The sequence below is a fragment of the Dama dama genome, chromosome 16 (genome assembly GCF_033118175.1).
Source record: "Dama dama isolate Ldn47 chromosome 16, ASM3311817v1, whole genome shotgun sequence".
Classification (NCBI taxonomy): domain Eukaryota; kingdom Metazoa; phylum Chordata; class Mammalia; order Artiodactyla; family Cervidae; genus Dama; species Dama dama.
Window position 1 is genome coordinate 12,414,025 of NC_083696.1, and position 27,528 is coordinate 12,441,552.

At 41.5% G+C, this 27,528-nt stretch overlaps 1 protein-coding gene across 1 annotated transcript in view; it reads left to right on the forward strand.

Annotated features, from left to right (window-relative positions):
* The window catches only part of TXNDC8 (thioredoxin domain containing 8), a 32,701-nt gene extending 21,312 nt beyond the window's left edge, over positions 1 to 11,389 (forward strand). The window contains exons 5-6 of the mRNA XM_061163983.1: positions 10,201 to 10,266; positions 11,124 to 11,389. Of these exons, the coding sequence (XP_061019966.1) occupies positions 10,201 to 10,266; positions 11,124 to 11,186 (129 nt within the window). The 3' untranslated portion in view covers positions 11,187 to 11,389. The remainder of the gene's footprint in view (positions 1 to 10,200; positions 10,267 to 11,123) is intronic.
* The last annotated feature ends 16,139 nt before the right edge of the window (positions 11,390 to 27,528 follow it).

The window sequence follows — 27,528 nt, forward strand, 5'->3', positions numbered from 1 at the left end:
TAGGATGCGCTGTAAACAACAGCTCTAATTATTTCACAGTTTTAGGCCAAAGGCCAGCCAAAGCAAATTCGAGGTAATAAATACGGTGGGATTGTTCTTTCCTTCTCTGTCCCCGAGTGTTTCCATCTAGGCCATCATAGTGTGATCCAGTAAGATTCACTGTGGTTAAAAAAAGAAAGAAAGCCTGGAAACATATACACTACAGTGTAAAATAGATAGCCGGTGGGAATTTGCTTCATGACTCAGGGAACTCAAACTGGGGCTCTGTAACAGCCTAGAGGGATAGGGTAGGAGGGGGGAGGGAGGTTCAAAAAGAAGGGGACATAGGTGTACCTATGGCTGATTCATGTTGATGTGTGGCAGAAACCAACACAATATTGTAAAACAATTATCCTTCAATTAAAAATAATAATTTTTTTAAAAAACTAAAAAGAAAAAGAAAACAAAAAATAAAAATGCATTCCTCTGGTGTCTTTCAGATGGGACACCCAAAATCTTGGCTGATTTTTGTGACCACAATATTATACTATATTCTGTTAAGAGTAGTTCATAAACTTGGTTTATAGACCCTCTTAAAATCCAATAGAGGCTATAAACTCTTTCCAGAAGAATATATGTATGCACCTAAATCAAAATGTGCATATATTGCTAGGCTATTCAGTGAGCCTCTGAAGCCAATCACTAGATCCCCTATGTTCATAACATTGGTTTCAGATTAAAATTAGTAGAAGTCTATGGAGTAGAGAGAAGGAAGAGTAACAGAGATTTGCCAGGTCTTAGTCAACTGCTTAAATATGGGCCAACTCTCAGAAATTGGCTCCATCTTTTCATCTTTTGGGCTTCCCTGATAGCTCAGTTGGTAAAGAATCTGCCTACAATGTGGGAGACCCTGGTTCAATTCCTGGGTCAGGAAGATCCCCTGGAGAAGGGATAGGCTACCTGCTCTGGTGTTCTTGGGTTTCCCTTCTGGGTCAGCTGGTAAAGAATCCGCTTGCAATGTGGGAGACCGGGGTTCAATCCCTGGGTTGGGAAGATCCCCTGGAGAATGGAAAGGCTATGCACTTGAGTATTCTGGCCTGGAGAATTCCATGGACAGTCCATGGGGTCACAAAGAGTTGGACACAACTGAGCGACTTTCACTTTTTCATCTTTTGATATGAGAGTAAGATGGTTTCCCAAAGCACTTAGGAAAGATAAGAGCGACTGGATGTAAATACATAGATGCCAATAAACGAGTTATTCACGAATGAATAATTCAGAAGAACTGAGCTCTCATTTTAAGTGAGAGGAAGCTCTTGCCCTTATGGGCGTGAATTGTGGGCTCCAGCTGAGGACAGGGACATCATTTCCAGCAAGTGCCCTCCTTGAAGGAGGCACAGAGATGAAAAGAATCCCAAGTGGGCGGCACTGTTGGGTGCTGGAAAGAAGATAGGATTGGAAGCAGCGGTCACATACTCAGCATCTTCAAGGGCCAGGCAGGGACAATAGATGAGATAGTAGGAAGTGAGGAGAATGGTGGTCCCTGGAGAATCACCCTCCCAAATGGTCTTTGCTCATGTTCATAAAAAACAGCATTTGACCCACCACTCCAAAAAAGTGTCTGTGGCTGACTTGCCATCTCTGGAGTCAAATGATCGTAAGTTGAATTCCAGGTCTGCTGCTTATTAGTGAGGATCTTGGGAATGTACCTTGACCACCTTTAGACTCAGTTTCATCCTTCATAGCAACAACATCATGTGTCTTTGAACCTTGATCATGAAAATTTGTGACAATGTAAATAAAGTGCCTCACACTAGACTTGGTGTATATTATGAAATGTAGCTATTATTCGAGCCCCAGGACCTAGCTGTGTACCTATCTCCATGAAAATTTATAGGTAAATAGAAATAGAGAAATAAAGGTTATCAGAGACCTCTAAAGCTCTTTAAGTAACTACAGTATGCATTTAAGCTAAGTCATCTTAGCATTCTGGAGTTACCTACCCAGTGGTTTTCAGTCTTAATAGATTGTGGCTTCCCAGGTGGCCAGAGTGGTGAAGAACCCACCTGCCAATGTAGGAGACATAAAAGATGCAAGTTAGATCCCTGCGTCAGGGAGATCCCCTGGAGGGGGGCATGGAAATCCACTCCAGTATTCTTGCTTGGAAATCCCATGGACAGAGGAACCTGGTGGGCTCCTGTCCATAGGGTTGCAAAGAGTTGGACACAACTGAAGAAACTTTTATTCCGCACAGTTACAGAGGCATTCTGTGTGAGCAGAAAAAGAAAAGAGCTTTCACGTGGTCTTCATGGCTCTAAGAGGTATCAATACCTAGAAGGGGTTACATATCAGCTCCATGAGCATCTAATGTGTTGGCAGAGAGATTAATTGACTGGAGGAGGCAAGGACTAAGTGAACATGAAGGGAAAGTCAGAGAAGTACAGCAACTATTTACCACCATTTAGCAACCTTGCTAAAGATTGCTAAAGATACAGCTCTCAGCTTTAGCAACTTAAAGGCAGTAATTACTTGTGTATGTCTTTTCTCCAGGGCAGGGTTTCGGGTGAGGCAAGATACTGCACTTGCTGGGTGGAAGCGTGTCTTCATTTGAATTTTTGATGTTTTGTTTATCATGGTTTTTTTGCACTAAATTTTAATACTTTTTTAAAAAGTATTTTTTAATACTTTTTAATAAATTTTAATACTTTTTTTAAAGTATTTTTTTAAAGTACTAAGATATTATTTATCTTCATTACTAAAATTTTTTGGCATCCCTTAAATTTTCCACCCTAGTCCCAGCCCTGTTCTTCTCTGAATTTTAAACTGTTGAAATTATAGGAGTGTTTCATTCAGTGATTCACAAAAGGATTAACAAAACTTGATAGCATGTTATATTCATAGCTAAGATTTATTACAGCAATAAACATAGAGTTAAAGCAACAGGGGTGGGGTGGGGGGGGATAGGCGTTCTTGCAGTCTAGAAAGGTCCAGCACAAATTTCTGATGTTCTTCCTTGTCCAGGGCTATTTAGCAGTACCTAAGTTTCTAAGTTCTCCTGGACAAGCACTCCTTAGCTGGAACTTCAAGGATATGTGTGGAATGTCTCTGCCTAGGGATGCCTTTTTGAGTCTCTGGGTCTGAGTTTTTTTACATGGCAACTGATCACATAGACATACCTTGCTAAGCAACCATTGCTTCACAACCAGCCATAATGATGGAAACTCAACAGTAAAACTAGGTGCACATCACCATTATTGATGTTTATGCAAAGCAGCTTAATAAGCCAGCAATGGCATAGTCCATTGCTCCAGAGATATATACAACAAAATCATCCATCGCTAACACAAGGAACACTTGGAGGACCACAGTCCCTCCAGTCACTTGGAGGACTTAGTGAAGTCATGGTTCTCTTGGAGACACACCAGGAATAAGCAACCAGACCTGTTATGTTAACCTTTTCTCTCACGTGGATTCATGTGGAAAATTGATGTGTCACCTTTATTAAAAGCAGCAATAGTGCTAAATTGCGGTAGTTGAAGAACATGGCTTAGATCCATGTCAAAAGATTTTCCACTAGATTTTGGAACCTAGACCTTGAGATGAGCCATCTATGGGAGAATCTGGGACTGCAGAGGACACACTTACCCACCCAGGTGGAGGAGATACTACTGTTTTTGTAACGGTGAAAAAAAAAAAGTGTTAGTCACTCAGTTGTGACTGACTCTTTAAGACCCTATGGACTGTAGCCTGCCAGGCTTCTCTGTCCATGGAATTCTCTCGCCAAGAGTACTGTCATGGATAGCCATTCCATCCTCCAAAGGAAACTTCCCGACCCAGATTAAACCTGGGTATCCTGCCTTGCAGGCAGATTCTTTATCACCTGAGCCAAAGGGAAGCTGCTTTTTCTAACTATTTAACCCCCAAAGGGAGGGTGATGGCTTTCCAGAGTTATCTTTAAAAGGCAGATATTAGGCTTACTTCCAATATGCTTTCCAGAAGGAGACAGACCTATCCCTTGAGCAGACACTCCTAAAAGGAAGAGGAGGACAGGCATGAGCTCATTCCTTTGTCTAGGCTCAGCTGATAAGCTTACCTTTGAACTTAGGGAGGAGAAAGTGAAGGGATATAGCGAACAGGTATATTTTCCCAATACTGGACAGTTGAGCAGATTGCTTAATGGAAACATAAAAACAATAGTATATGCCATTGAAAGGAATGGGTCCAAATTATTTTTATCTCCGAGAACGAAATTCCCTCCCACTCTTCCAGTAATGGGCAGGATAACATTTTCTCTGGCCAGAGTCCAAAATCACTTGTCGTACTCTCAATGCAGCTGACATAAGTTCCTACAACACTAGATTCATGCCTCTTTTTTCCCTCCAACAGAAAGCCCCTTGTCCTGAGTGACTGACTTTCAGGCAGCTTCAGTTGATGGCCATACTTATTCATAGTTGGCGAACTATGGCCCCAGGGACAAATCTGACCCTCAGTTTTACTGGGACACAGCCATGCCCATCTGTTTAAATGTTATCTACAGCTACCTTTGCACTACAATAGCTGTTTCTGTTGCAGGAAGGGGGACCCCTTCCAGGGCCTGAGAGTGGCCTCTTGTCTAACACTCGGAAATGAATTGTCTGAGGAGATGCACGTGTTGAAAAGCAAAAGATTTGATTGGGAAGGGGTGCCTGAGCAGAGAGCAGGAAGGTAAGGGAACCCAGGAGAACTGCTCTTTCATGTGACTCTCTGTCTCAGGTTTTATGGTAATGGAGTCAGTTTCTGGGTTGTCCCTGGCCAATCATTATGACTCAGGGTTCTTCCTGGTGGTACACGTATCAGCCAGCCAAGATGGATTCCAGTGAGAAGGATTCTGGGAGGTTGGTAGGACATATGAGCTGGCATCTCCTCTCCTTTAGACCTTTCCCAAATTTTTCTGGTTGATGTAGCTTGTTAGTTCCACATTCCTTACCGGGACCTCCTATCATAAGATAACTCACCCAAGTGGTCACTATCATGCCTAGCCAGCTTGGGTCGTTTTAGTCAGTGGTTCTCCTAATAACTTGAGTAGATTTTTCTTTAGTAAAAGGAAGTTTATTACTGCATTATCATTATAAAAAGTATACTGTATTTTCAATACTGTATAACTTTATAGATTTTTTTCTTTTTTTTTTCCATTTATTTTTATTCGTTGGAGGCTAATTACTTTATAGATTTAAAGAGAAAAAATTTAGATTTACGTAAAAGTTGCAGATAGTACAGAGAGTTGATTTGAGTAGTTTCGACAGAGACCATATGGCCTGTAAAACCTAAGATGGGTATTACCAGGTCCCTTACCAAAAAAGTATTTATGCCACCAGAACACTGAGAAACAGGTGTCTAGGCAGTTTCTAACTCTACTACAGGAAAATGAAAGTGAATTAGTAGGTTATCGAAATCTCACTACTGGAACAAGTTGAGAAAAGGGCCAGTATAGATTAAGGAAAGATTAGCTAACAGATTGCTCTATATGCTCTTTTCTTGAATTCAGGTGCAAGTAAATTCAAGTTGTTTGAAACAGACTACTTCAAAGAGGCCGTGTCTTCTTGGTTAGATTTTGCTCAGCTCCAAAAACCTTAATTTCCCTGCTTGCATCTGCAGAGTCTGCCCTGGGTGTTGTGAAAGTGAAAGAGGAAGTGTGCAAATACCTGCAATATGATGCAGATGGTTCTGAGGAAAGAATGAGTGTGGCTGGAGGCAGAGAGTCAGAGAAAAAAGCCAAGATAGGAACCAACTGTAATTAACACTGTCCACCTCTCAGTAGAAGGTTGAGGTACTTTTAAATGTTCCCTTGTTGGATATACACCGTTCATCTTATTAATCACATATAATGTCTTAGAAGAAAAAGAATATCATACTATTTCAATTATAAACTTGTATTGTTCATACAAGTATTTCCATAGCCCATCCCCCAAGAAGTATCTTCGGTGGGTTAGTTTGGTTGGGCTTTTTGGTTTATGATGGTTGCTGCTGTTGCTTTGAGAATTTTATTGCTGCTCTTGTTGTTTCTAACTGCAGATGTCTGAAAATTGTTGAACTTTCACACAAGTGGTCCAAATGTAACTTCAGTATTCACTCAGTTGTATCAACTGACCAAAGCATTTTATACTTATTCTATAAGGACATCATTAGTCAGACTCCTGGATGTATAGTCTTAGAAGTCACTGTCTCACCAGCACCCTTGCATTTTCCCAGTGGCAGGAATAAACTCTTTATTTATTTATTTATTCGTTTATTTATTTATTTATTTTTAGGAATAAACTCGTTATAGGTGATTGCATGTCTTTGGCATAAAAAACTGCCTCTGGTTGCACCTGGGTGGTGGGTAAATGGGGGGATGGTGTTCATGTTATTATTCTCTATTTTTGTGTATGTTTGAAAATGTCCATAATGAAAGTTTGGGTTTTCTACTTATTTATTTATTTGGCTGTGCTGGGTCTTAGTTGCGGCACGCAGGATCTTTAGCTGTGGCAGGCAAACTTTTATTTATTTTTTTTTTATTATGTTGTTTCATTACACTTTTTTTTTTTTTTTTTAATTTTTATTATTATTATTTTTTTTTCCAGTGGGTTTTGTCATACATTGATATGAATCAGCCATGGATTTACATGTATTCCCAATCCCGATCCCCCCTCCCACCTCCCTCTCCACCCGATTCCTCTGGGTCTTCCCAGTGCACCAGGCCCGAGCACTTGTCTCATGCATCCCACCTGGGCTGGTGATCTGTTTCACCATAGATAGTATACATGCTGTTCTTCTGAAATATCCCACCCTCACATTCTCCCACAAAGTTCAAAAGTCTGTTCTGTATTTCTGTGTCTCTTTTTCTGTTCTGCATATAGGGTTATCGTTATCACCTTTCTAAATTCCATATACATGTGTCAGTATGCTGTAATGTTCTTTATCTTTCTGGCTTACTTCACTCTGTATAATGGGCTCCAGCTTCATCCATGGCAGGCAAACTTTTAGTTGTGACATATAGAATCTACTTCCCTAACCAAGGATGGAACCTGGGCCCTCTGCATTGGGAGGATAGAGTCTTAGCCACAGGACCACCAGGAAAGTCCCTGGGGTTTTTCTTTTCACTGATTGTTGGACGTGGTTCATGGTTCTCTAATGCATAAACAACCACCACATAATCCACTGGTCTTTGCAAACTGGAGCTTGAAATTTTCATTAGCAGTCATTACTAGGATGGCAGCTGTCCAAGAAAAATGAAGACATTGAGAAGAGCGAGGTTAACACTACTCCTTCATGCTTCAGAGTGGAGCATGCTTTGAGAGGTACAACTAAACATTCAGGTTAAAGTGAAAAAATATTTGGGGCAGAAATTAGATATTGCAAATATATCCCTTCAAAAGAAAGCTACCTGTGAAATGAGCCCTTATCAGTAAACTGCTCCTCATTTGTTACCTACATTCATTAAACTCCTGTATGCAAAGACCTGTGCTAGACAGGAGACATAAATATAATGTTTGCCCTTGTCAAACTGGACAAAGAAAGAATAAGATAGATAACACCTAATCCCCAAAACTTAGCACTGAGTCTTGGACCCGTCCCTCAATGACCAGGATTCAACTTAGCTCAATTCACTTCAGGGTTAATACCATTCTAATAGAGCACCTACTCTGGGTAAGGTTCTGAGCTAGATACTAAAACTGTGGAGGGAAAAAATATAGTCCCCATCCTTGGTCTAATAGGGAAGATGGGTAATAAAATCAACTCTTAGATTATGGAATTGCACTGGGTACCATGAGATGACAGAAAAAGACTTTAGGGAAGTCTTCATGAGTTAAATCTTAAAGGCTTATTAAGATTAGCAAGTGATTAAGGTGAGCAGAAGCAGAGAGTTTATAAAGTGTCTGTGGTATGAGAGGTTAGGAATTATTTGGTAATCATACACCAAGAGTATTTAATTATCACTAGAATGTGAGCTCTGTGGTGGGATTTTGTCTTGTTTTGTTCACTGTATATCTGGATCATGTAGGCACTCATTAAGTATTTATTAAATGAACAAACAAATCCAGCTATAAATTGTTGCTTGAGTCCAGAGTTTATGGTAGAGAGCCACAGTGGAGGTTGAATCAAGGAATCCTGTAAGAAGCTTAAATTTTATGATGATGGAAAAACACTCAAGAATTTCACAAAGAAAAATAGCATGACAGGATTTGTGTTTTTGAGCTTTGAGGGGCAGAAGTCTCAGGGGCATAAGACTGGAGAAAGAATGTGTAAGCTGTTGCTAAAATCCAGGGGGAAAGTTGATTGGGTAAAAGCCATGGAATTCAGACACAAATTTAATGTCATCTAAAGCCACCAAATGGTTAGCATGAAGAAAACTGGCAGTACCAAGTGCTGTCAAGCGTGTGGAACAAGCAGAACACTTATCCCCGCTGGTGGAGTTTACACTGATGCAATCTCTTTGAAAAGCTGTTGGGTAACTCCTTCAAAAGCTGAACTCAGTAGTCCCCCTTTCAGGTAAACTGTGCAACAAGAACCCAACAAGAATGGGTGTTCATATGCCCCCAAAGATGTCTGCACAAAGGATGTTCCTAGCCGCACTCTTGGTCATAGCCCAAATGGATAAACTGTGTTACAGTCATGCAATAGAATACTAAAAAAAAAAAAAAGCTGAAAATGAATGTATGGCCATTACACAGATAAATCTCAGAAACATCATGTTGAGTAAGAAGCCAGATGGAGAAGAATACACACAACATACTATAGGATTCCATTTATAAAAGTTTAAAGACAGACCAAACCCATTTGTGGTGAAAAATCCGGAATAGACTTTGGCTTTGAGCACAGGGTAATGACTGGGAGCGAGGAGCTAAGCTATATCTACATCCTGATCTGGACATGCTTATATGAGGAGCCTCTCTTTTGTAATAACTCGCCAAGCTGTATGCTGCCATCTGTGCAATGTTCTGAATATATATGAATATTTTAAGTGGCCTCAGTTTCCTGGCTCAGGTACCTGGGTGGGTGATGGTGGCCCTGTATTAGATTCAATGTACCTAGAAGAAAGAGGAGTCAGATTCCACGGTTGCCAAGGCTCTTAGTGCATTTGTGGCTTCTGGCTGCCCAAGTCACAGCATGGGCATACCACAGCCCCTATGGTCATGGAAATCACCCCTCCCTGGAAATCTCCCTTCGAGGTGAGCCCTCCTGTTTCTCACACCCTTAGAGATTGTGCCACCCCTCCATTCAGGGAAGTCTCATCCAAGAAGAGAAGCCCATTTTTTAGGGGCCCCCAAACTCTGGCTCCATGCTGCTTTTTGGCAGTGGGGGAGATCCTAAGATAAGGAGTCAGAATCAGATCCACTAGAATCATTGCCATAAGAATGATCAAACAGCATCTTCTAGACCACTGGGGGTGCGGGGGACTGTCTAGAATTACGTGCAGTGGTCATGGGGAACAGACACACCTTGGGAACTTCTCATCCCTTCTTTGCCAGTGCCTTTCTTCTGCTCAGCTATTACGTGCCTTCAATGGAGTCAAGCCACTCCTGAAGCAGAGGAGTAGAGGATAGAGACTCAGGAGGAACCTTGGACAGAAGCCACAAGGAAGGATAAGTGGGAGCCACTGCAAACATAGTCAAAAACAGGGGGAAAGACAGACTGAGACTGGAGTGAACCCCAAGCCTCTCCCACCCTGCTTTCCACCCCAGCCGGTTAGAGACCAGGGACAAAGTTCCTTTCTGACCAGATTGAGCTGTCTAGGAAGTCCTAATATCCCCAAGTGAAGAGAGTAAAAAAAAGCATGCCCAAGCTCCCAGCTCCCAGCCCCCAGCTTCATGGAGCATGCCAAGCAGGCAAAGGCTTGCTTCCTTTGCCTCATCTTGATCAGGAGTTTCCTGGCAATGGGTTCAGCACTTTGGTCAGTTGGCTAAGCTTACCATTCTTTTGCTACCCCTGGCCAAGCCTGGTCATTCAGGTGACCAAGTCCTACCTATGTTACTGCCAAGACTTCTTGGCTTGGTACCTCCCCTAGCCTGAGAGGAGCATGAGACTCCCATCATGCCCTAGAGGCTCCATCCAGCTGCCAGTGACTCTTAAGAAAGAGCCTTTTGCAGATCCTTTCTGACACCTTCCTCCCCTGGTGGCCAAGGCCAAGAGAACTAGTTATAGAGGAGATGGCTGCAAACCAGACAACCCAGATAAAACATGAAATTCTGCACCCACACTTAGGTAACCCTATTCTCGAGAATCAAAAGAGCAATTTGCTGTTATAGAAGTGGATCCCTGAGCGAGCCGGTAAGTGAAATGGGATCAAGACAGAGGCACAAGAGTGGGGTTGACTTTCAAGAAATAGAACGAACCATGATGCTCACAGGCGCCATGCTGCTACCTGGGGAGGCAGAATCATTAGTTGTGGGCGTAGTGTCTTCCCTGTTGTACACTGAGCACTGAAGGTAGTTCTAGATCCTTCTAACCCCTCCCCCCAAAGTCCTAACACCATTTCTGGCTGCTGAAACCTCCCTCACTAGAAACTCAGGTCTTCACCAAGTCTCAGCTTCAGTTTACCCACACTCTTCCTTTTCTCCAACCCACCTCATACAGTTGGTACTAAACTGATCGTGAAGAGTAAGGGTCTTTAACTTCCATATTTCATCAGATAAAAGATGTTCATTGATAGATGCACCATCCTAATTCAGAGATGTGAAAAATTGAAAAGAAAATGTGCTTCTTAGAATCATTACTATTACCTGAACTAAAGTCAGGGCATGGGAAATCACAAGCCATTTGATTTTAGGGGATCATGTATATGAATTAGCAAGCCCTCAAGATCAGTGTATAAATGCCCTGAGAAGTTTCGATGATTGGGTTTCCTCATTTCCAACAACATGATATGTTTTAGATCTTAGTTTAGAGGAATATCATGGAAAATTACATAAATCTGTTAAAATATTAGCATAAGCAATTTTGAAAAGGTGCCAAATAATTAAAACATCAGAAATTTAGTGTGTTAATGTGTATTTATATTTGAAGTATCTTGCAGACGATGGAAATGAGTAGTGGATACATTTATAAACAGGAACAAAATTCCACAAAGCTTCATCTTTGCCATATTTGAACCAATAAATATTTCACCTTTGTGTATTTGTGAACAGATTTTTGAACTTTGTGGAGCTGATGCTAAAAAACTGGAAGAAAAGATTCGAGAATTCATGTAAGCTGATCTCCAAGACAAAATACACTTGCAATGTTTTAAAAGGCCACAGTGAATGTGTTGTGTTTTTATTTCCAGCAAACATTGTGGTGTCCTATTGATCTCTCTCCTGATGCTTTACAGGTTGCATTCCATATTGCAATCTCACTGCAAAAACTGTCGAAACTCTTGTTCTGTCAGAGATTGTGTCATTTCCATTTCTTAGCCTTGCGCAGCTAAGTAATACCAGTTCAGTGAGAAGGTCTTCCAGAGATTGCAGAAGATGGGATCTATCATAGCAATCAAGAAACATATAGAAGTCTTATTGGCTTGGTGCAGTCCAAATATATAGCAAACTCTTCCTAATTGAGCCATTGTTTGTGGTACAAAATTCTTCTCCAGTGCATCACCTTGTAGTGGAACCATATCATTGGATAAAAGAAAGCATGGTGTATATAGCTATGGTTACATGTATAAATAACTTACTATGTGCTAGGCAATATGCCAAGCCTGTAGCTGAGATTTGGCCTCTGTACACCAATACGAAATGGAACCTTAGAGACAGAGTTTTGGGTGAAGTAGAAAAAAGAAACTGCTTTATTGCTTTACCTGGCAAAGGAGGTCATGCCCTCAAAACTGTGTGTCCTGACCTGGAGAGGGTAGTGAGGAATTTTATAGTCATTGTTCAAAGAGGAGGGTGTGATTAGCTCATGGACATTCTTCTGATTGGTTGGTGGTGAGGTAACTGGGAGTCAGCATCATCAGCCTTCTAGTTGCAACTGACCTGGGGTCTTTGTGCTTGTAGGCAGCATACAGTTAACTTTTCCCACCTGGTGGGGTTTCAGTATCTGTAAAACAGCTCAAAGATATTGCTGTGTATACCACTTGAGGGGGAACCAGGACCCTGCCCCAAGACTGCACTGTCGTTTCTTGGCTGCTCCTCCCTTGTCTCTTTCCATTATTAGCAACTATTTGAACCTGCCGTTTGGAACTCAGGACAGGGCATGGAGGGTGAATGAAGCCTATTTCCTACAAACAAGAAACAGGGGACACAGAAATGTTTTTGTGCCCAGGAGCCCCATGGGATCCTGCTCAGTTTCAAGTCCTTTGCATCCATCGCTTCATTTAACATTTGCAACAATCCTGTAAGTAGACATGTATGGGTAAAATGTATAATGGGCTCTCTGGGTGGAAAGAGTTTGTAGTGATCGCCAATTTCTGTGGTGTAAATACTTGGTAGATTTCAAGCTACCAACATGATGTTGAAACGGTTTAACTATGTTTGGGACTTGAACCCACAGTCCTTTAACTGGGATACGGACTTAATGAATCAGGTTCTTGGTGTTTCATCACAGAAGGAATTCAGTAAGAGACAAAGTGATAGGTAAGAAGTGGTTTTATTTAGAGAGAAACACTTCACAGACAGAGTGTGAGCCATCTCTGAAGGTGAAAGCAGCATCAGGGTATAAGGCTGTCAGTTTTTATAGGGCTGGGTAACTTCACAGGCTAATGAGTGGTAGGAGTATTCCAGCTACTTTGGAGAAGGGGTGGGGATGTCCAGGAATTGGGTCACTACCCACTTTTTGATGTTTATAGTTGACCTTGGATCTGTCATGGTGCCTGTGGGTGTGTCATTCAGCTTGCTGGTGTGTTACAATGAGCATATGCTGAGGCTTACGGTCTGATGGAAGCTATTTACCATGTTTTACCTATTTGGTTCTAATCAGTTTATGTCATGTCCTTGGGCTATGTCATTCTTAAGCCCTGCTTCCTTCCCTCCTGTTTCACCCTCATGGGTCCCAAATGTGCATCCTCCTGCTGTGTGTTCAGGTCATTCTGCATCTATCATAACTTTTCACTTCAATGCTGACAGTGTATTCTTTTAAAAGACATTTTAAACTGCAATTAAAAACTTCTAGGGCATCAACAGTGCTTCTAAATCGATTCAGGTGACCACACATGAACAGCTCCGGCCAAGTCTGTGCACATATGGGGACAACCAAGTCAGGGCTGCCATCTGGTCCACTGAGATTATGAGAGCCCACTTCTTGTCAGAGGCATCTCAATTTCAAAGATGTTAAAATGTGAGATAATGTACACCTGGAGTATTTGGCCTCCTTGATCTCCCAATTAAATGTTAGCTCAAGAGCAAAAGGTTAAAAGCAGTCATAAAAAGGTGGTTGTACTTCTTCTGAAAGATAAGTTGATCTCAGTCCCTTGAAATGCAAGTACCGACCTGAAGCAAAGCTTCACTAAGGAAAGGACAAACAGGAGACGCACAGCAGCAGGGAGCGGTGAGGGGTACCAGCTCTCTTGATCTCTGTTGAGCCTTGAGTTGCTTTTCTTGACCCTTACAGTGTTTAGGCTGAAACATACCCATAGGGTGGGAGCGTGTTATCTTTCTCATCTCTAATTCTCTGGCATCCAGCCCAGAGCACAGACCAAAGGAGACCCACACAATACGAAGCTAAATGCAGCATGGTACCCTGAATGGGAGCCTAGGGCAGAAAAGGGGCATAAGTGGGAAAAATGATGAAGTGTAAGTAAAATCTGGTGCTTAGTCCACAGTAACATACCTGTGTTGGTTTCTCAGTTTTAACATCAGTTCAGTCGCTCAGTTGTGTCCGACTCTCTGCAAACACCTGGACTGCAGCATGCCAGACTTCCCTGTCCATCACCAATTCATGGAGCTTGTTCAAACTCATGTCCATTGAGTCAGTGATGCCAGCCAACCATCTCATCCTCTGTCGTCCCCTTCTCCTCCTGCCTTCAATCTCTCCCAGCATCAGTGTCTTTTCAAATGAGTCAGTTCTTTGCCTCAGGTGGCCAAAGTATTGGAGTTTCAGCTTCAGCATCAGTCCTTCCAATGAATATTCAGGACTGATTTCCTTTAGGATGAACTGACTGGATCTCCTTGCAGTCCAAGGGACTCTCAAGAGTCTTCTCCAACACTGGACAGATACCATACTAGAACATGAAAGCAACCTAGATGTCCATTGACAATGGATAAGGAAGTTGTGGTACATATACACCATGGAATATTACTCAGCCATAAAAAGGAATGTATTTGAGTCAGTCCTAATGAACCTAGAACCTATTATACAGAGTGAAGTAAGTCAGAAAGAGAAAGATAAATATTGTATTCTAATGCACATATATGGAATCTATAAAAATGGTACTGAAGAATTTATTTACAGGGAAGCAATTGGAGAAACAGACATAGAGAATAGACTTATGGACATGGGAAGAGGGGAGGAGGGGGTGAGATGTCTGGAAAGAGTAACATGGAAACTTACATTACCATATGTAAAAATAGATGGCCAATGGGAATTTGCTATATGGCTCAGCAAACTCAAACAGGCCCTGTATCAACTTAGAGGGGTGGGATGGTGAGGGAGATGGGAGGGAGATTCAAAAGGGAGGGGATATGTATACCTATGGCTGATTCATGTTGAGGCTTGACAGAAAACAACAAAATTTTGTAAAGCAATTATCCTTCAATAAAAAAATAAAATAAAAACCTATATTTTTAAAATTACTATTATTTTTTTACTGCACTGGGACTTCATTGCTGTGTGGGCTTTCTGTAGTTATGGCAAGCAGGGGCTACTCTTTGGGGTGCAGGGGCTTCTCTTGTTTTGGAGCACAGGCTCCAGGAATGCAGGCTTCAATAGTTGTAGCACTCGGGCTCAATTATGGGCTCATGGGCTTAGTTGCTCCACAGCATGTGAAATCTCCCGGGACCAGGAATTGAACTCATGTCCCCTGCATTGGCAGGCAGCTTCCTAGCCATTGTGCCACAAGGACATACTGCCTATTAATTTTTCAGTTCAGTTCAGTTCAGCCGCTCAGTTGTGTCCAACTCTTTGTGACCCCATGAATCACAGCACGCCAGGCCTCCCTGTCCATCACCAACTCCCAGAGTTTACTCAAACTCATGTCCATCTACACATAAAAATAAAATTAAGGGGTTTAAACTGAACAGCAAAAAAAAAATAGCATTCTCCCTGTGTCAAAGCTCTTTAATACCACATTCCCCATACTACCCCAAATCATCAGAAATTACTACTGGAAATTCTCTCTCATGGTCACATGGGTCTGTGGCTTACATTTTGTGAAAATGTAACCAAACTCTGATTATATGAAAGAAAGAAAAAAAAACAAGTAGAAGTGGAATGGTTTCCCGTTGACGGCAGAATGAAATTGTGAATCATTCTTCTTTCTGCCAGAGCCTTTCATGATCTGGCCCTCATGTTCATGTTTGCCCTCCTCCCATTGTCCATGGACTCCAGGCATTATCATTATGTCAAGCTCTGTAGTCTTCCCTGCATTTGAAATTGCCTCCTCGCATCTCTGCCTGCCAAACATTCTTCAGCATCACTAGCAAACACACCATTCCTTCCAGTGAGTCTGCACAGTCAGGCGAAGCCTCCCTCCGCGGTCCCAGACAGGGAAGAGCATTCCTTCTCTTGAGTGTCTATGGAGCTTTGTACGCACAACCATTAGGGTGTGGTAGATTTTTTTTGTCTGCCTAGGTTGCCAGATAATATACCTGGTGCCTAGTAAAATTTGAATTTCAGATTTTTTAGTGTAAGTATGTCCCATGTAGTAGTTAACTGAGTGCCCTGTATTTTTTATTTGCTAAACCTGGCAACCCCTTGTCTGTCTCCAGTGAGACTTAGCTTCCTAAGACAAAGGTAGTGGCCCTCCATCCCTGTATGTGCAGCGCAGCTAAGACCAGGAATACATTTTTATTCCTGCCTAGAAATGCAGGTTTGGAAGAGGGAAAGATAACATGCTCAAATCTAATACGTTCATAATATACAGACTAGACCCACTGTTGACACTACTCTCTAGCTTGTCTTTAACACACGTAATAACAAGTTACAGACTGCATGCCTTCTACTGACGTTTCTAGTCTATAGGTGTCTCCCACACAGATCACATTGTGAGGGTGAGAACTTGGTCTACTGAATCCAAAGACAGGCATGATAAATAGCAGCTGCAGCCAAGGACAAATCTCCTCCATGTTGGGGCCAGTTCTGTCCCTATTAATCAGGTAGGCAATGAATCACAGTGTTTTGCTTTCAGGCATTCCTGTGAGGGCAGTGTGCAATGATAGAAGAAACCACAGGCTCTAAAGTCAAATAAACTTGCATTTGCAGGTCTGACTCAGCCACTGCCCGGCCAGAGGCTTCTCTGGAGCTGTTTTCTCATCTGTAAACAGGGCCATCATGGATACCTCCAAAAGGTCAATGTGAGTATTAAATATAATAATATACATGAAGCATCTCTATGGCACCTCTCCACAGCATGTGTTCATGATGGGATAAGGATGATGATGTTTTATGTCTACTATTCCAGCCAGAATATAATCTCTTTGAACATATGAACTGACTTATTTATAAACTTCTTTTGTATTGTCCAACAGCCTCTAGTACCATAAGCAGTATTTTTTCCTCCAGTAGACATCCAAAGAGACCAGAGTGTTTCAGATGTTCAGTGTTTTAGTACCTTTCAGAAAACTGACAGTATTTAACCACAGTACGGTGGAGTAGGGTCAAAAATTAACCCAGGTGACTCGTGGACTACACACCATCTTTTATAAATCCTTGATAGACCAAGTTTGGGCAAATTAGTACTAGAGACATGGAAGAAGTAGGCATTTCTTTCTTAAAATAGTAAAGAACAGTTTTGGCATAAAAACTGCCATTCCCATATTTCCTGCCAAGATGTTCTATTGGACATGTACCCTAATCCCAGACACTCACCATCAGGAACACACTTCCATGAGGTCACCGCCTCACCAGCTGTCCTTCTCACCGGCTGCTCAAGAAAATGAGTTCAGAATGATTCATAATCTACTCTCAGCAAACGTATATTCACCATTTAGAAGGCCTTCTCCCATCTTAATTTTTATGTGTTCCTAGCTTCATTTAACTATGCTGCTGCTGCTGCTAAGTCGCTTCAGTGGTGTCTGACTCTGTGCGACCCCATAGACGGCAGCCCACCAGGCTCCCCCGTCCCTGGGATTCTCCAGGCAAGAACACTGGAGTGGGTTGCCATTTCCTCCTCCAATGCATGAAAGTTAAAAGTGAAAGTGAAGTCACTCAGTCGTGTCCGACTCTTCGAGACCCCATGGACTGCAGCCCACCAGGCTCCTCTGCCCATGGGATTTTCCAGGCAAGAGTACTGGAGTGGGTTGCCATTGCCTTCTCTAGCTATCATTAAACTTGTATTCCATATTAAGACACCTTGAGTTAAACCTAGCAAAGTCCTCATTGGCACCTGCCTTTATAACCATGTCTGTCTCTCTCTGTTACACATAAATACATACATATACATACATATATACCATCATCTTCTTGGAACTCTGTGGCTTTGAACAGTTTACCTGGGATGGAAATTTTCTCACCTGTACAATGAGAAAGTCGGAATTGTGTGATCTCTAAGCTCCCTTTCGGCTCTGTATCCTTAGGATTTGATCCTGTTTTGTCACTGCTTCTCCTTTAGCTGATCCAGAGTCCAACCCCTCCCCCTCCTCACCTTTGGGGAGCGAGGATTTCAATATATGGAGGCAACTGCCCAGAATTCTCTGCTGGTGTTGCAGAGGGTAAGGAAAGCCCAGAAGCAGCTGTTGTTTGGGAGCTTGAGAAAGAAACTGGCTATAGAGGTGATAGAATATTTCTCAGTCATAGAAAAGAATGGAATAAGGCCATTGGCAGCAACGTGGATGGACCTAGAGATGATCATACTAAGTGACTTAAATCAGAAAAAGACAAATATCATATGGTATCACTTACCTGTGCAATCTAAAAAATAATACAAATGAACTTATTTACAAAACAGAAACAGACTCATACACATAAAAAACAAACTTATGACTACCAGAGGGGAAACACTGGGGCTGGGGAATGGATAAACTAGATGTTTGGAATTAGCATATACACACGATTACATATAAAACAGATACTCAACAAGGACCTACTGTATAGTACAGGGAACTCTACTCAATATTCTGTAATAACCTATATGGGAAAAGAATCTGAACAAGAATGGATGTGTGTATTATGGAATCACTTAGCTGTGTACCTGAAACTAATGTAACATTGTAAATCAGCTGTACTCCAATAGAAAATAAAAACTTTAAAAAATACCACAGGCTAGGTAGCTTGTAAACCACACAAATTTCTTTCTCACAATTCTGGAGGGTGGAGGTCCAAGATGAGGGTGCAGATATGGTCGGGTGAGAAACTTCCCTGTGGTTGCAGACTTCTTGTATCCTCCCCTGGCAGAGAGCTCTGTGGGATCTTTTTTATTAGAGCACTAAGCCCTTTCATGAGGGCCCCACCATCAGGGCATAATCACCCCCCAAAGGCCCCGCCCACTGGTGGTTCAGAACTGCTTCACCAGGACTACGCACTTAACGATGACGAGTTCTTTACAGCTCAAGGAAAACAGCCACAGTCCTTTCCTGGTTGTCTGCTTCCCAGTCTCCCAAGTTCCTGTTTTACCAGTAGGATCCATGTAAGTTTTTTCAAACTTGATCCATTTTCCTTCTGAAATTAACTCCTCTGAAATAACTGACTTGTATTTTGGGAAGAATCTGTTTGTTCTTGGTTTTCCATTTTCAAATGAGTTGATCTTCATAGTCTTTAGACAGGAAGTTCACATCTAAGATGTGGAATGAAGGGAGGGGTTCACCTTTGGGAAGAGGGCGAAAAGTAGAGAAGATGAACCCAAGGCAGCAGTTTCAGGAGATGCGACACTACTGCTTTTAGAGCTTAGGTGGTTGTGAGAATTATACTTGAGAATACAGAGTGCATGGTTCATTCATCTGAAATCCTGGACAGACAATAATGGATCATCATCATCTCCCAGCAGATACGATCACCTCTCCCAGGCAGCCTTTAGCCTCAGTGTCCTTCTTTGGCCACCTCTGGAAGCACCAGGCCAACTGATAATTGCACAGCCTCACACAGCCCTCAGATGAACTCATCTTTCATTCATTACAGTAACAGAAACAGGAGCTGGGAGAAAGGCCTTTTCAACTGTACAGCTGGGGAATTACACCTACCAGCACCATGAAGGCAAGGATTTTCATCTGCTTTTCACCACCGTCATCCCAGGGCCAGACAGTGCTGAGCACCTAGCAGGTATTCAACACTTAGTTGAATGAGTGTGTAAATAACTTCATAGATATTTACAAGAGTTAATAATAGTGAGATGAGAGAACTCACCTCATGGAGGAGATGACTCACAGCTGAGTCCAATGTGAAAAAGGCTTTAGTCTTTTCTCTAAAGTCTTTTCTTTAGAGTCTTTTCTCTAGTCTCCGCTTTTCACTAACCACCTTTAAAATACTCCAGTTTTATGGGGCATTTTACTGGAGATAAACTTAATAAGTTAAAGTTACATAATTAGTTATACTCAGCTTCCATTATAATTACTTATTGATCCAAGGCTGCTCATGGAGCACCTGGCAACAGTGAAAGAAAAACAGTAGCAGGTGTTTGGACTTAGTTCGTGCTTGCTAACTAATTAGATGAGGATTTTTTTTTTCCCCTGGAAACCCTAAGTGATCTTCATTTTGGCTCCAAAATTGAGAGTCCAAACCCAGAGGCTTCAGCCAACTCTGTTTCTCTCTCTCGCTTCTGGACTGGAAGACATTCTAGTATTAAGATGCTTTTGCATAAAACTAATGTTGTTCATTAGAAGTTGATTTTATAGTTTAAGTCTCAGCATTCTGATGATGCCAGATTTTACACAATGGGTGGACTGGAGTCAGAGTGTAAAGGTTTGAATCACAGCTCTCCCATTTACTGTGTGTCCTTGGCCATACTTAACTTTTCATTGCTCCAGCTTCAAAACCTATAAAATGGGAAGAACGATGATATTTACATCACTAGATTATAATGACAAATAAACAATGCCTTGGACACAACAGATGCTATATATGTGTTCCTTCAGTCATAAAACTACTTAAATTTCTAATGCTTTAGTTCCCAGTAAAGTTTTTGTTAATAATTGATCATCTGATCATTTAGGCACATGATCAAAGTTGTTAATAAACAGGTTTATAGCTGACTTATATTCATATATGGCTAATAAAAATTAAAAGTGTAACTCCTCAGTGAAGGGTTGGTTGTATTCAAGGGTTGTTTAGGCAGAGAATGTCAGCTAAGGTTTTTGACAACCTGTAAGAGAAAACTCAGGCTGACTGCTTTAAGTAAAGCTACTGGGGAGGCCCCCAGTATTAAGCCTCAGGAAGGACAGGAATTGGGCATTTCCAGGCATCTCAGGAACATAAATTCATGGAGAAGCCCTCTAAGAGTGACTCCTATTGATTTTTCCCTCTTGCATTACTCCTTGAGTAATCATTAGCCTTGAGAGCTAAGCTCTTCTGAGAGAGTTTGATTAGCCTGAAGTCAGCTGCCCATGCTTGGGCCTAGTGGTAGGGGCAGGTGTGGTATTCCCTGTTGGTATTCCCCAACAGAATTACAGGGAATGGAGGGGAGAGAGTTATCCAAAGGAAAAGATGGGTGTCATTACCCAAAGCAATGGGGAGGGTTGTTAGACAGGCCAAAGCAACAGCTGTCCCCTGGATGAAGAAAGAAGAGGAAGGGAGAACAGTGTTTTCTAAAATAGTAGTTACGTTTGTTTTAGAGGCCTTTCCAGGAATTTAAATGCATCTCTCTCCCTCAGAGGTTGGCTCATCCTCTCGGGGCATTCATGCAAAAAAAGCAAGAATCTGGCAATAATCATTCATGCAAAAAAAGCAAGAATCTGGCAATAATCATAAACTATTTCTTTCCCTGGCCTAATGAAGCAGATCTTTAATTGTTTGTGTTGCATTCATTTAAATACTAATCTTTGCCTCACAGTTTCATAAGAGCAACAGTTCCTAGTTCAATCAAAACACACAATGCTGAACTTTCAGAATTCAACAGATGATAAGTTTATGAAAATGGTTTACATATTCATGAATCCTTTTCTCAGTCAAGTTTTTTTTGGGCTGTAAGTGCCAGAACACCCAACTTGAAGTTGCTTAAGTCAGACAGAAATGTATGTTAACACAGAACTGAATGTCCAGATACAGGAGAGGCATCAGGTGGTGGAGGGGGTGGACGGGTTTCATCCAGTGGTTCCATCCTCTGCAATTACCATGATGTTTTCTGCCATGGTTTCTCTCCATGTTCTTCATCTCAGGGTGGAAGTAAGATGGCTCAGAATTTCCCAGCCTTACAACTACAGAAAACAGTATCTGGAGGGGAAATGAGATCATTTCTCAATGCAGATCTCAGGAATAAGGTAACTTTCCCCAGAATCTTCTAGCCAGCTTTCCTCTCATCTCCATGGTCCAGATTGTTTCACATACCCCATCCTAAAACAACCCCTGGTGGTCAAGGAGAGACCTAGATTCTTGAACCAGTCAAAATGGCAAAGAAAATGATAGCATCATGCCTGGTTCCCAACTCACCAGACAAGAAAAGGAAAGATTGTATGTTAAAGAGAAAACAGAGTAGGCATTTCTCTTTTTTCTCCCCAAATATCTGAACCTCCCTGCTGCCCCACCTGTATGTCTGAGAAATTTAAGATTTAGTGGAAGACAGAGGCCACTTTGAGGTATCAAAGTATCATTTATTTAAAATTCAGCTTTAGGCATCCTACATTTACCCTAGACCTAATTCAGTGGAATCCAGTTTCCAGGGGCAACCAAGTGTTCAGGGGCAATGGCAGAGGGGCCTCACCCGACTGGGTTTGTGACTTGGTTGGGGTTGCAGTCCAGCCTTCTGTCTCCCTCCCTGACTCCTGCTCAGTTTCCAAGCCTAGTTCTTCATGATCAGAAATTCTGTGCAAATAAATCATACTAGGTAAGCTTTGGTTGCTTGCCACTCTAAATTCTGATCATCCAAACCTCAACATCAACTACCAAAATGTGAACCAGTCCTTTAGCATTGATGTCAGTATGAAACACAAAAGGGGGAAGGACATTTTTAAAGCAGAAGTAGCATGGTATTGCCTTCTGAAGTCTGGGTCTTAGAATAGTAAGCTTCTGCTTAGTCAGTGCCTTAAGGAATTTCCCAACAACACCTCCTGTGTCAACTAACCTAAGGGTAAAATGGAAACAATTCTGGAATATTCAGTGACTTAGAAGTTAAGGCTAACAAAATTCTGGCATAAACAGGCTAAAGTCCCTTACTAGGACTTTTCCTTTCCTTTTGAAAGTGAAGTGAACGTGAAAGTCGCTCAGTTGTGTCCAACTCTTTGTGACCCCATGTGTCCGAGTCTTTGCGACCCCATGGACTATACAGTCCATGGAATTCTCCAGGGCAGAATACTGGAGTGGGTGAGATCGAACCCAGGTCTCCCGCATTGCAGGTGGATTCTTTACCAAATTAGCCACAAGGGAAGACCAAGAATACTTGGGCTTGGGAGTCAGTAGCCTATCCCCTATCCAGCGGGTCTTCCCGACCCAGGAATTGAACCAGGGTGTCCTGCATTGCAGGCAGATTCTTTATCAACTAAGCTATCAGGGAAGCCCTCCTTTAGCCTATCCTGACTAATAAAATGAAACTATTTTCATATATCATAATCTAACTTCTACTACATTTAGCAATATGAAGATAACAAAAACCTGTAGCATGAAAAACATAATACTTTAAAAAATTATTTTCCAGTGGAAAAAAAAGAAAAACATAACACTTTTTGGCTCCTGAATTAAACTGTATTCTTATTAACCTTGTTACATTCTCAGAATAGGACTTATTTATGATCTGAATTCTGTTTGGATTGAGGGCTGATGCTAATTTATCCACTGTCATTGGGTAGTATAATAGAGCAATTTAATTACACTATTAGTTATAGACTGGAAACACTGCCCTCCTTTCTTCTCTAGACTGTGAAAGAAGCATCTTGGTTCTGGTTGGTGACATTTGCTACCCCACACACATCCCAGGGGACAATGGGGTGCTTGGGCTGCTGACTCATTAAATGATGATAACCTTTTGCTGAGGTTGAACATGGTGCTCATAAGCTAGGCACAGCCTCTCCAGCCTTTTTCAGCTTCACTCCCTCACAGTTGGCATAGTTCTGGAAGCCAAATATGAAGCAGAGGTTCTCTTGACAATTCCAAACATGAACAAGCTCCTAAAACACAGGGATGGTGGTTTTTTTGTTGTTTTTTTTTAACCCCTATTCAGCAACCATTTCTTTTTTCTGACATCCCCTGATTCCTCCATAGAAAAGTATTGCTCCCATACAATGTGAAATCTAAGAGACGCAGTGAAACCAAAGTCTGCCATTTTACTGAAGAAGCTGAGGGGGTTTCTTCTACAGGATTCTACCTCTTATAGTCCTAGCCTAGCCAAAGGGGTAGAGAATGTAACCTCGGCCTGGCCCAATATGTGGCCACGTTGACTGGTCCACTCAATCTGAACTAACAGGACATAATAAAACCTGAATATTGACTCCTGAGGGGGGGATTTTCTTTTCTTTTCTTTTTTTTTTTTTTTTTTTGTCTTTTGCACTGGATTTGAAGGCCTAGGAGGTTACGTTTGAAACTATAGCAACCAAACTGCTACCAAAGGGAAGAGGCTTGTCTAGAAACAGGGCTAATCAGAGGCTGAAGAATCAAAAGATCAAAGAGAAAGTAGGTCCTGGTGACATCACTTGACCTTCTTCAGCAAGTCTTAACTGAAGCCAGACCTACTACCCCTGGAATTACCAAGTTCCCTTTTTTAAGGTCCATGTGGTTCCTGTCCTGGGGACAGAGTTGAAGTGATCCAGTTGGTTTTCCCTCTGGCAGGTGTAAGATTGTCCAGCGTGAAGAATAGTCACGGCCAGGCTTCAGACCAAGGCCTTGGACCTCTAGGCAGAGTCTCATCCAGGGTCTCCTGCTGTTAACTTCAGGCAGATCACCTTGCCTGTCTGTGTCTCTTCCCTATCAAAGGAATGTTCCTACCTGCCCTAGAGATTCATGTGGCCATGGCAGGGAAAGCAATAAGGAAACAACGAATATGGAAAGGCTACAGTATTATTTTGCTATAATATTATAGTATTTGCTTTCCAAGAAATCTGAGAAACTTTACCAAAAGAAGCAACTCCGGAACCACACTTCTTCGTGTCTTTATTTTTCCTGTAGGGCTTAATTTCTTCCAAAATCAGAGAGTTTACAAGATCAACTGCCTTTTATTTTTTTATTTGTGTTTTTTGAGGCTGTGCCATGCAGCATGTAGAATCTTAATTCTCCGACCAGGGATTGAACCTGTGCCCCTGAAGTGGAAGCTTGAAGGCCTAACCACTGGACCACCAGGGATGTCCCTCGACTGCCTTTTAATTCAGTTAATTCAGTCACCTTGCAGTTCATTTTTTGCTTCGTATTAAAGTGTTGTGGTGGTCAGACCACATTTCCGCTAAGAGTTCATAGCTTGCTTTCAGGAGAGAATGGCTAAAAGTTCAGTATAATTGTATGTGTTTGAGGTCTATGAGTACTTGTGATAAAATGTTCAGAAAGTGAAAACGCTGCCCTCCACTCAAGATTAAATGGAGTTGACACAGCTGGTTTGTTTGATTTGGGAGTGGGCAAATGGGGCTGTGCTAGATTGTATATTTCAGGTATCAGATTTCTGTAGAAAAACGAATGGATTTCTAAGTGAGTTTCCTGAGAAAATGACTAAGTGTGAGTAACACTAAAATAAGATTCTTGTACATTGTGAAACGAAAATTGAAGGGAAGAAAAGGCTCAGCGTGTCATAGTAGTTTGGAAATTGTTTTAGCGTGGAAATGGGTACCATATACCATGCCATTTTGTTATTTGACAAAGTAATTACTGGTTTCTGCCATCAAGAAAAAGACAAAAAGGGATCTAAAGTAAGTAGAGCTAAAATGCCTATTCCCCAGTCCTTGTATTTTTATGAGGAAATACTGGCTCCTGACAAGGTCTGATCAGAGCTGCAAAGCAATCTGTTTTCCCATTTTGTAACCGTGGGTGGTATAAAGGGTTTCAAGCAGAGGAAGGACTTGCTCAGATGTACATACTGTTGTGTAAGGAATGGGTCATAGGGGAGCAAACGTGGCCAGAGTGGGATGAGTCCCGAGTGTATGGCTGTGGTCCAGGTAGGAGATGAAGTGGTCTGGAGGGCAGTGGCCATGAAGTAGAAATGAAGAAAGTGCTTTACTGGAGTAAAGATATCCTTTATGAGCAAAGCAAAGATGACCTCACACCAGTAAATGTTACTTACAATGATTTATTTTTAAATATTGTGATCTCTTTAGTTACCTTTGCTGATAAACGTTCTAATTAAAGACTAACCCTGTTTTTTTAGGAGGAGGATCATGAAAGAACACGGGCCTCACAAACGTGTGCCAAGAGACAATGATAAAAGGTAAAGGCCAATGTAACAGAAAAATCCAACTTTTCAGTTGTTTACATCTTTGTAAAAACACACAGATGTTTGTATAAAAACACAAAGATGTGTCTACATCTTTACTTGTGATACCTTGACTTGTACCCTCAAAGCTACCAATATCAGGAATAATTCTACATGCATTTGTTGGACCATTAAATTACTTATTTTTAGTCAAGTGATTACTGAAGAGTTCTAGAATTAGACAGCCTAGACAATCATGTGTTTCAAATGAAATCTTATTTCTTTTATGTCTTGAGCCTTCAACCAAGTAAAAGTCCTTTATGCCTTCAGTTTTCTTTCTTTAAAGGTTACCTGCTGGTAAGGATGCTTGTGCATATTGTCGTTGTTGTTCAGTTGCTAAGTCGTGTCTGACTCTTTGCGACCCCCATGGAATGCAGCACACCAGGCTTCCCTGTCCATCACCAACTCCCAGAGCTTACTCAAACTCATGTCCATTGAGTCAGTGATGCCATCCAACCATCTCATCCTCTGTTGTCCCCTTCTCCTCCTGCCTTCAATCTTTCCCAGCATCAGTGTCTTTTCAAATGAGTCAATTCTTTGCATCAGGTGGCCAAAGTATGGAGTTTCAGTTTCAGCATCAGTCCTTCCAATGAATATTCAGGACTGATTTCCTTTAGGATTGACTGATTGGATCTCCTTGCAGTCCAAGGGACTCTCAAGAGTCTTCTCCAACACCACAATTCAAAAGCATCAATTCTTCAGTGCTCAGCCTTCTTTTTATGGTCCAACTTGCACATCCACACATGATGACTGGAAAAACCATAGCTTTGATTATACGGACATTTGTTGGCAAAGTGACATCTGCTTTTTAATCTGCTTTCTAGTTTTGTCATAGTTTTTCTTGCAATGAGCAAGTGTCTTTTAATTTCGTGGCTTCAGTCACCATCTGCAGTGATTTTGGATCCCAAGAAAAAGAAAATCTGTCATTGCTTCTACTTTTTCCTGATCTATTTGCCATGCCAAGATCTTCGTTTTTTGAATGTTGAGTTTTAAGCCAACTTTTTCATTCTCCTCTTTTACCCTCATCAAGAGGCTCTTTGGTTCCTCTTCACTTTCTGCCATTGGAGTGCTATCATCTGCATGTCTGAGGTTCCTTGTAACATAGTTGGATTGTTAATAGAGTGCCAATGAACAGAGTGGCACACAGCATTCATGTAGATAAGGGATAAATAATCAAAAATATGCACTTCTGGTTGTTTGGTGCTTATAGATAAGCAAGCTGTCCTCCACACAAGAGTCAGGATCACTTTTAGCTCTGGACCAGTTGTTAATGGCACTGGGCAAAGATAATATACCTATATTTTCTCTCTCTGCCTTTTGAAGATATAAAATTTCCAAAGTAAGGAACTGGATTCAGCTGGTTTCTATAGGAAGGGTTGTTATTTCTTTTTCTTCTTTTATAATCCACAAATTTATTTTTATTAAATGATTTGGTGAAGCCATAATGAATATCTTTATCCCATTTTTGTAGTATTTGTTATTTAGTCACACTCTTTGCGACCCCATGGACTACAGCATGCCAGGCTTCCCTGTCCTTCATCAGTATATTCACACCAGCACTGAAAATGTGGAGTGTATTTATATGTTCATTAGTTTTAAACATTTAAACAGTTAATAGTTGAAGTACCTAATCAGGAGTCCACTCCTGGTGTGTCTAAATCAGCACCTGAAAATCCCCAAGTATGATGTTCTAGAGGGTGCCTCTGCAAACTATTCAAATATCATTAGAGTTTATAAATTAGCATAAGAAATGTTAGATATTTTTCACTGGTGACATGAAGGATATTCGAGATACATAGATGGGCTGTGCTGGCACTTCCTTTCTTTCATGAACAGAGTATAAGAATTGGTACACATTTGTTGTGACCAGATTGATTCACAAAGTTGTGTAATTATCACCATTCCAGAACATTTTCAAGATTTCAAAAAGGGACTCC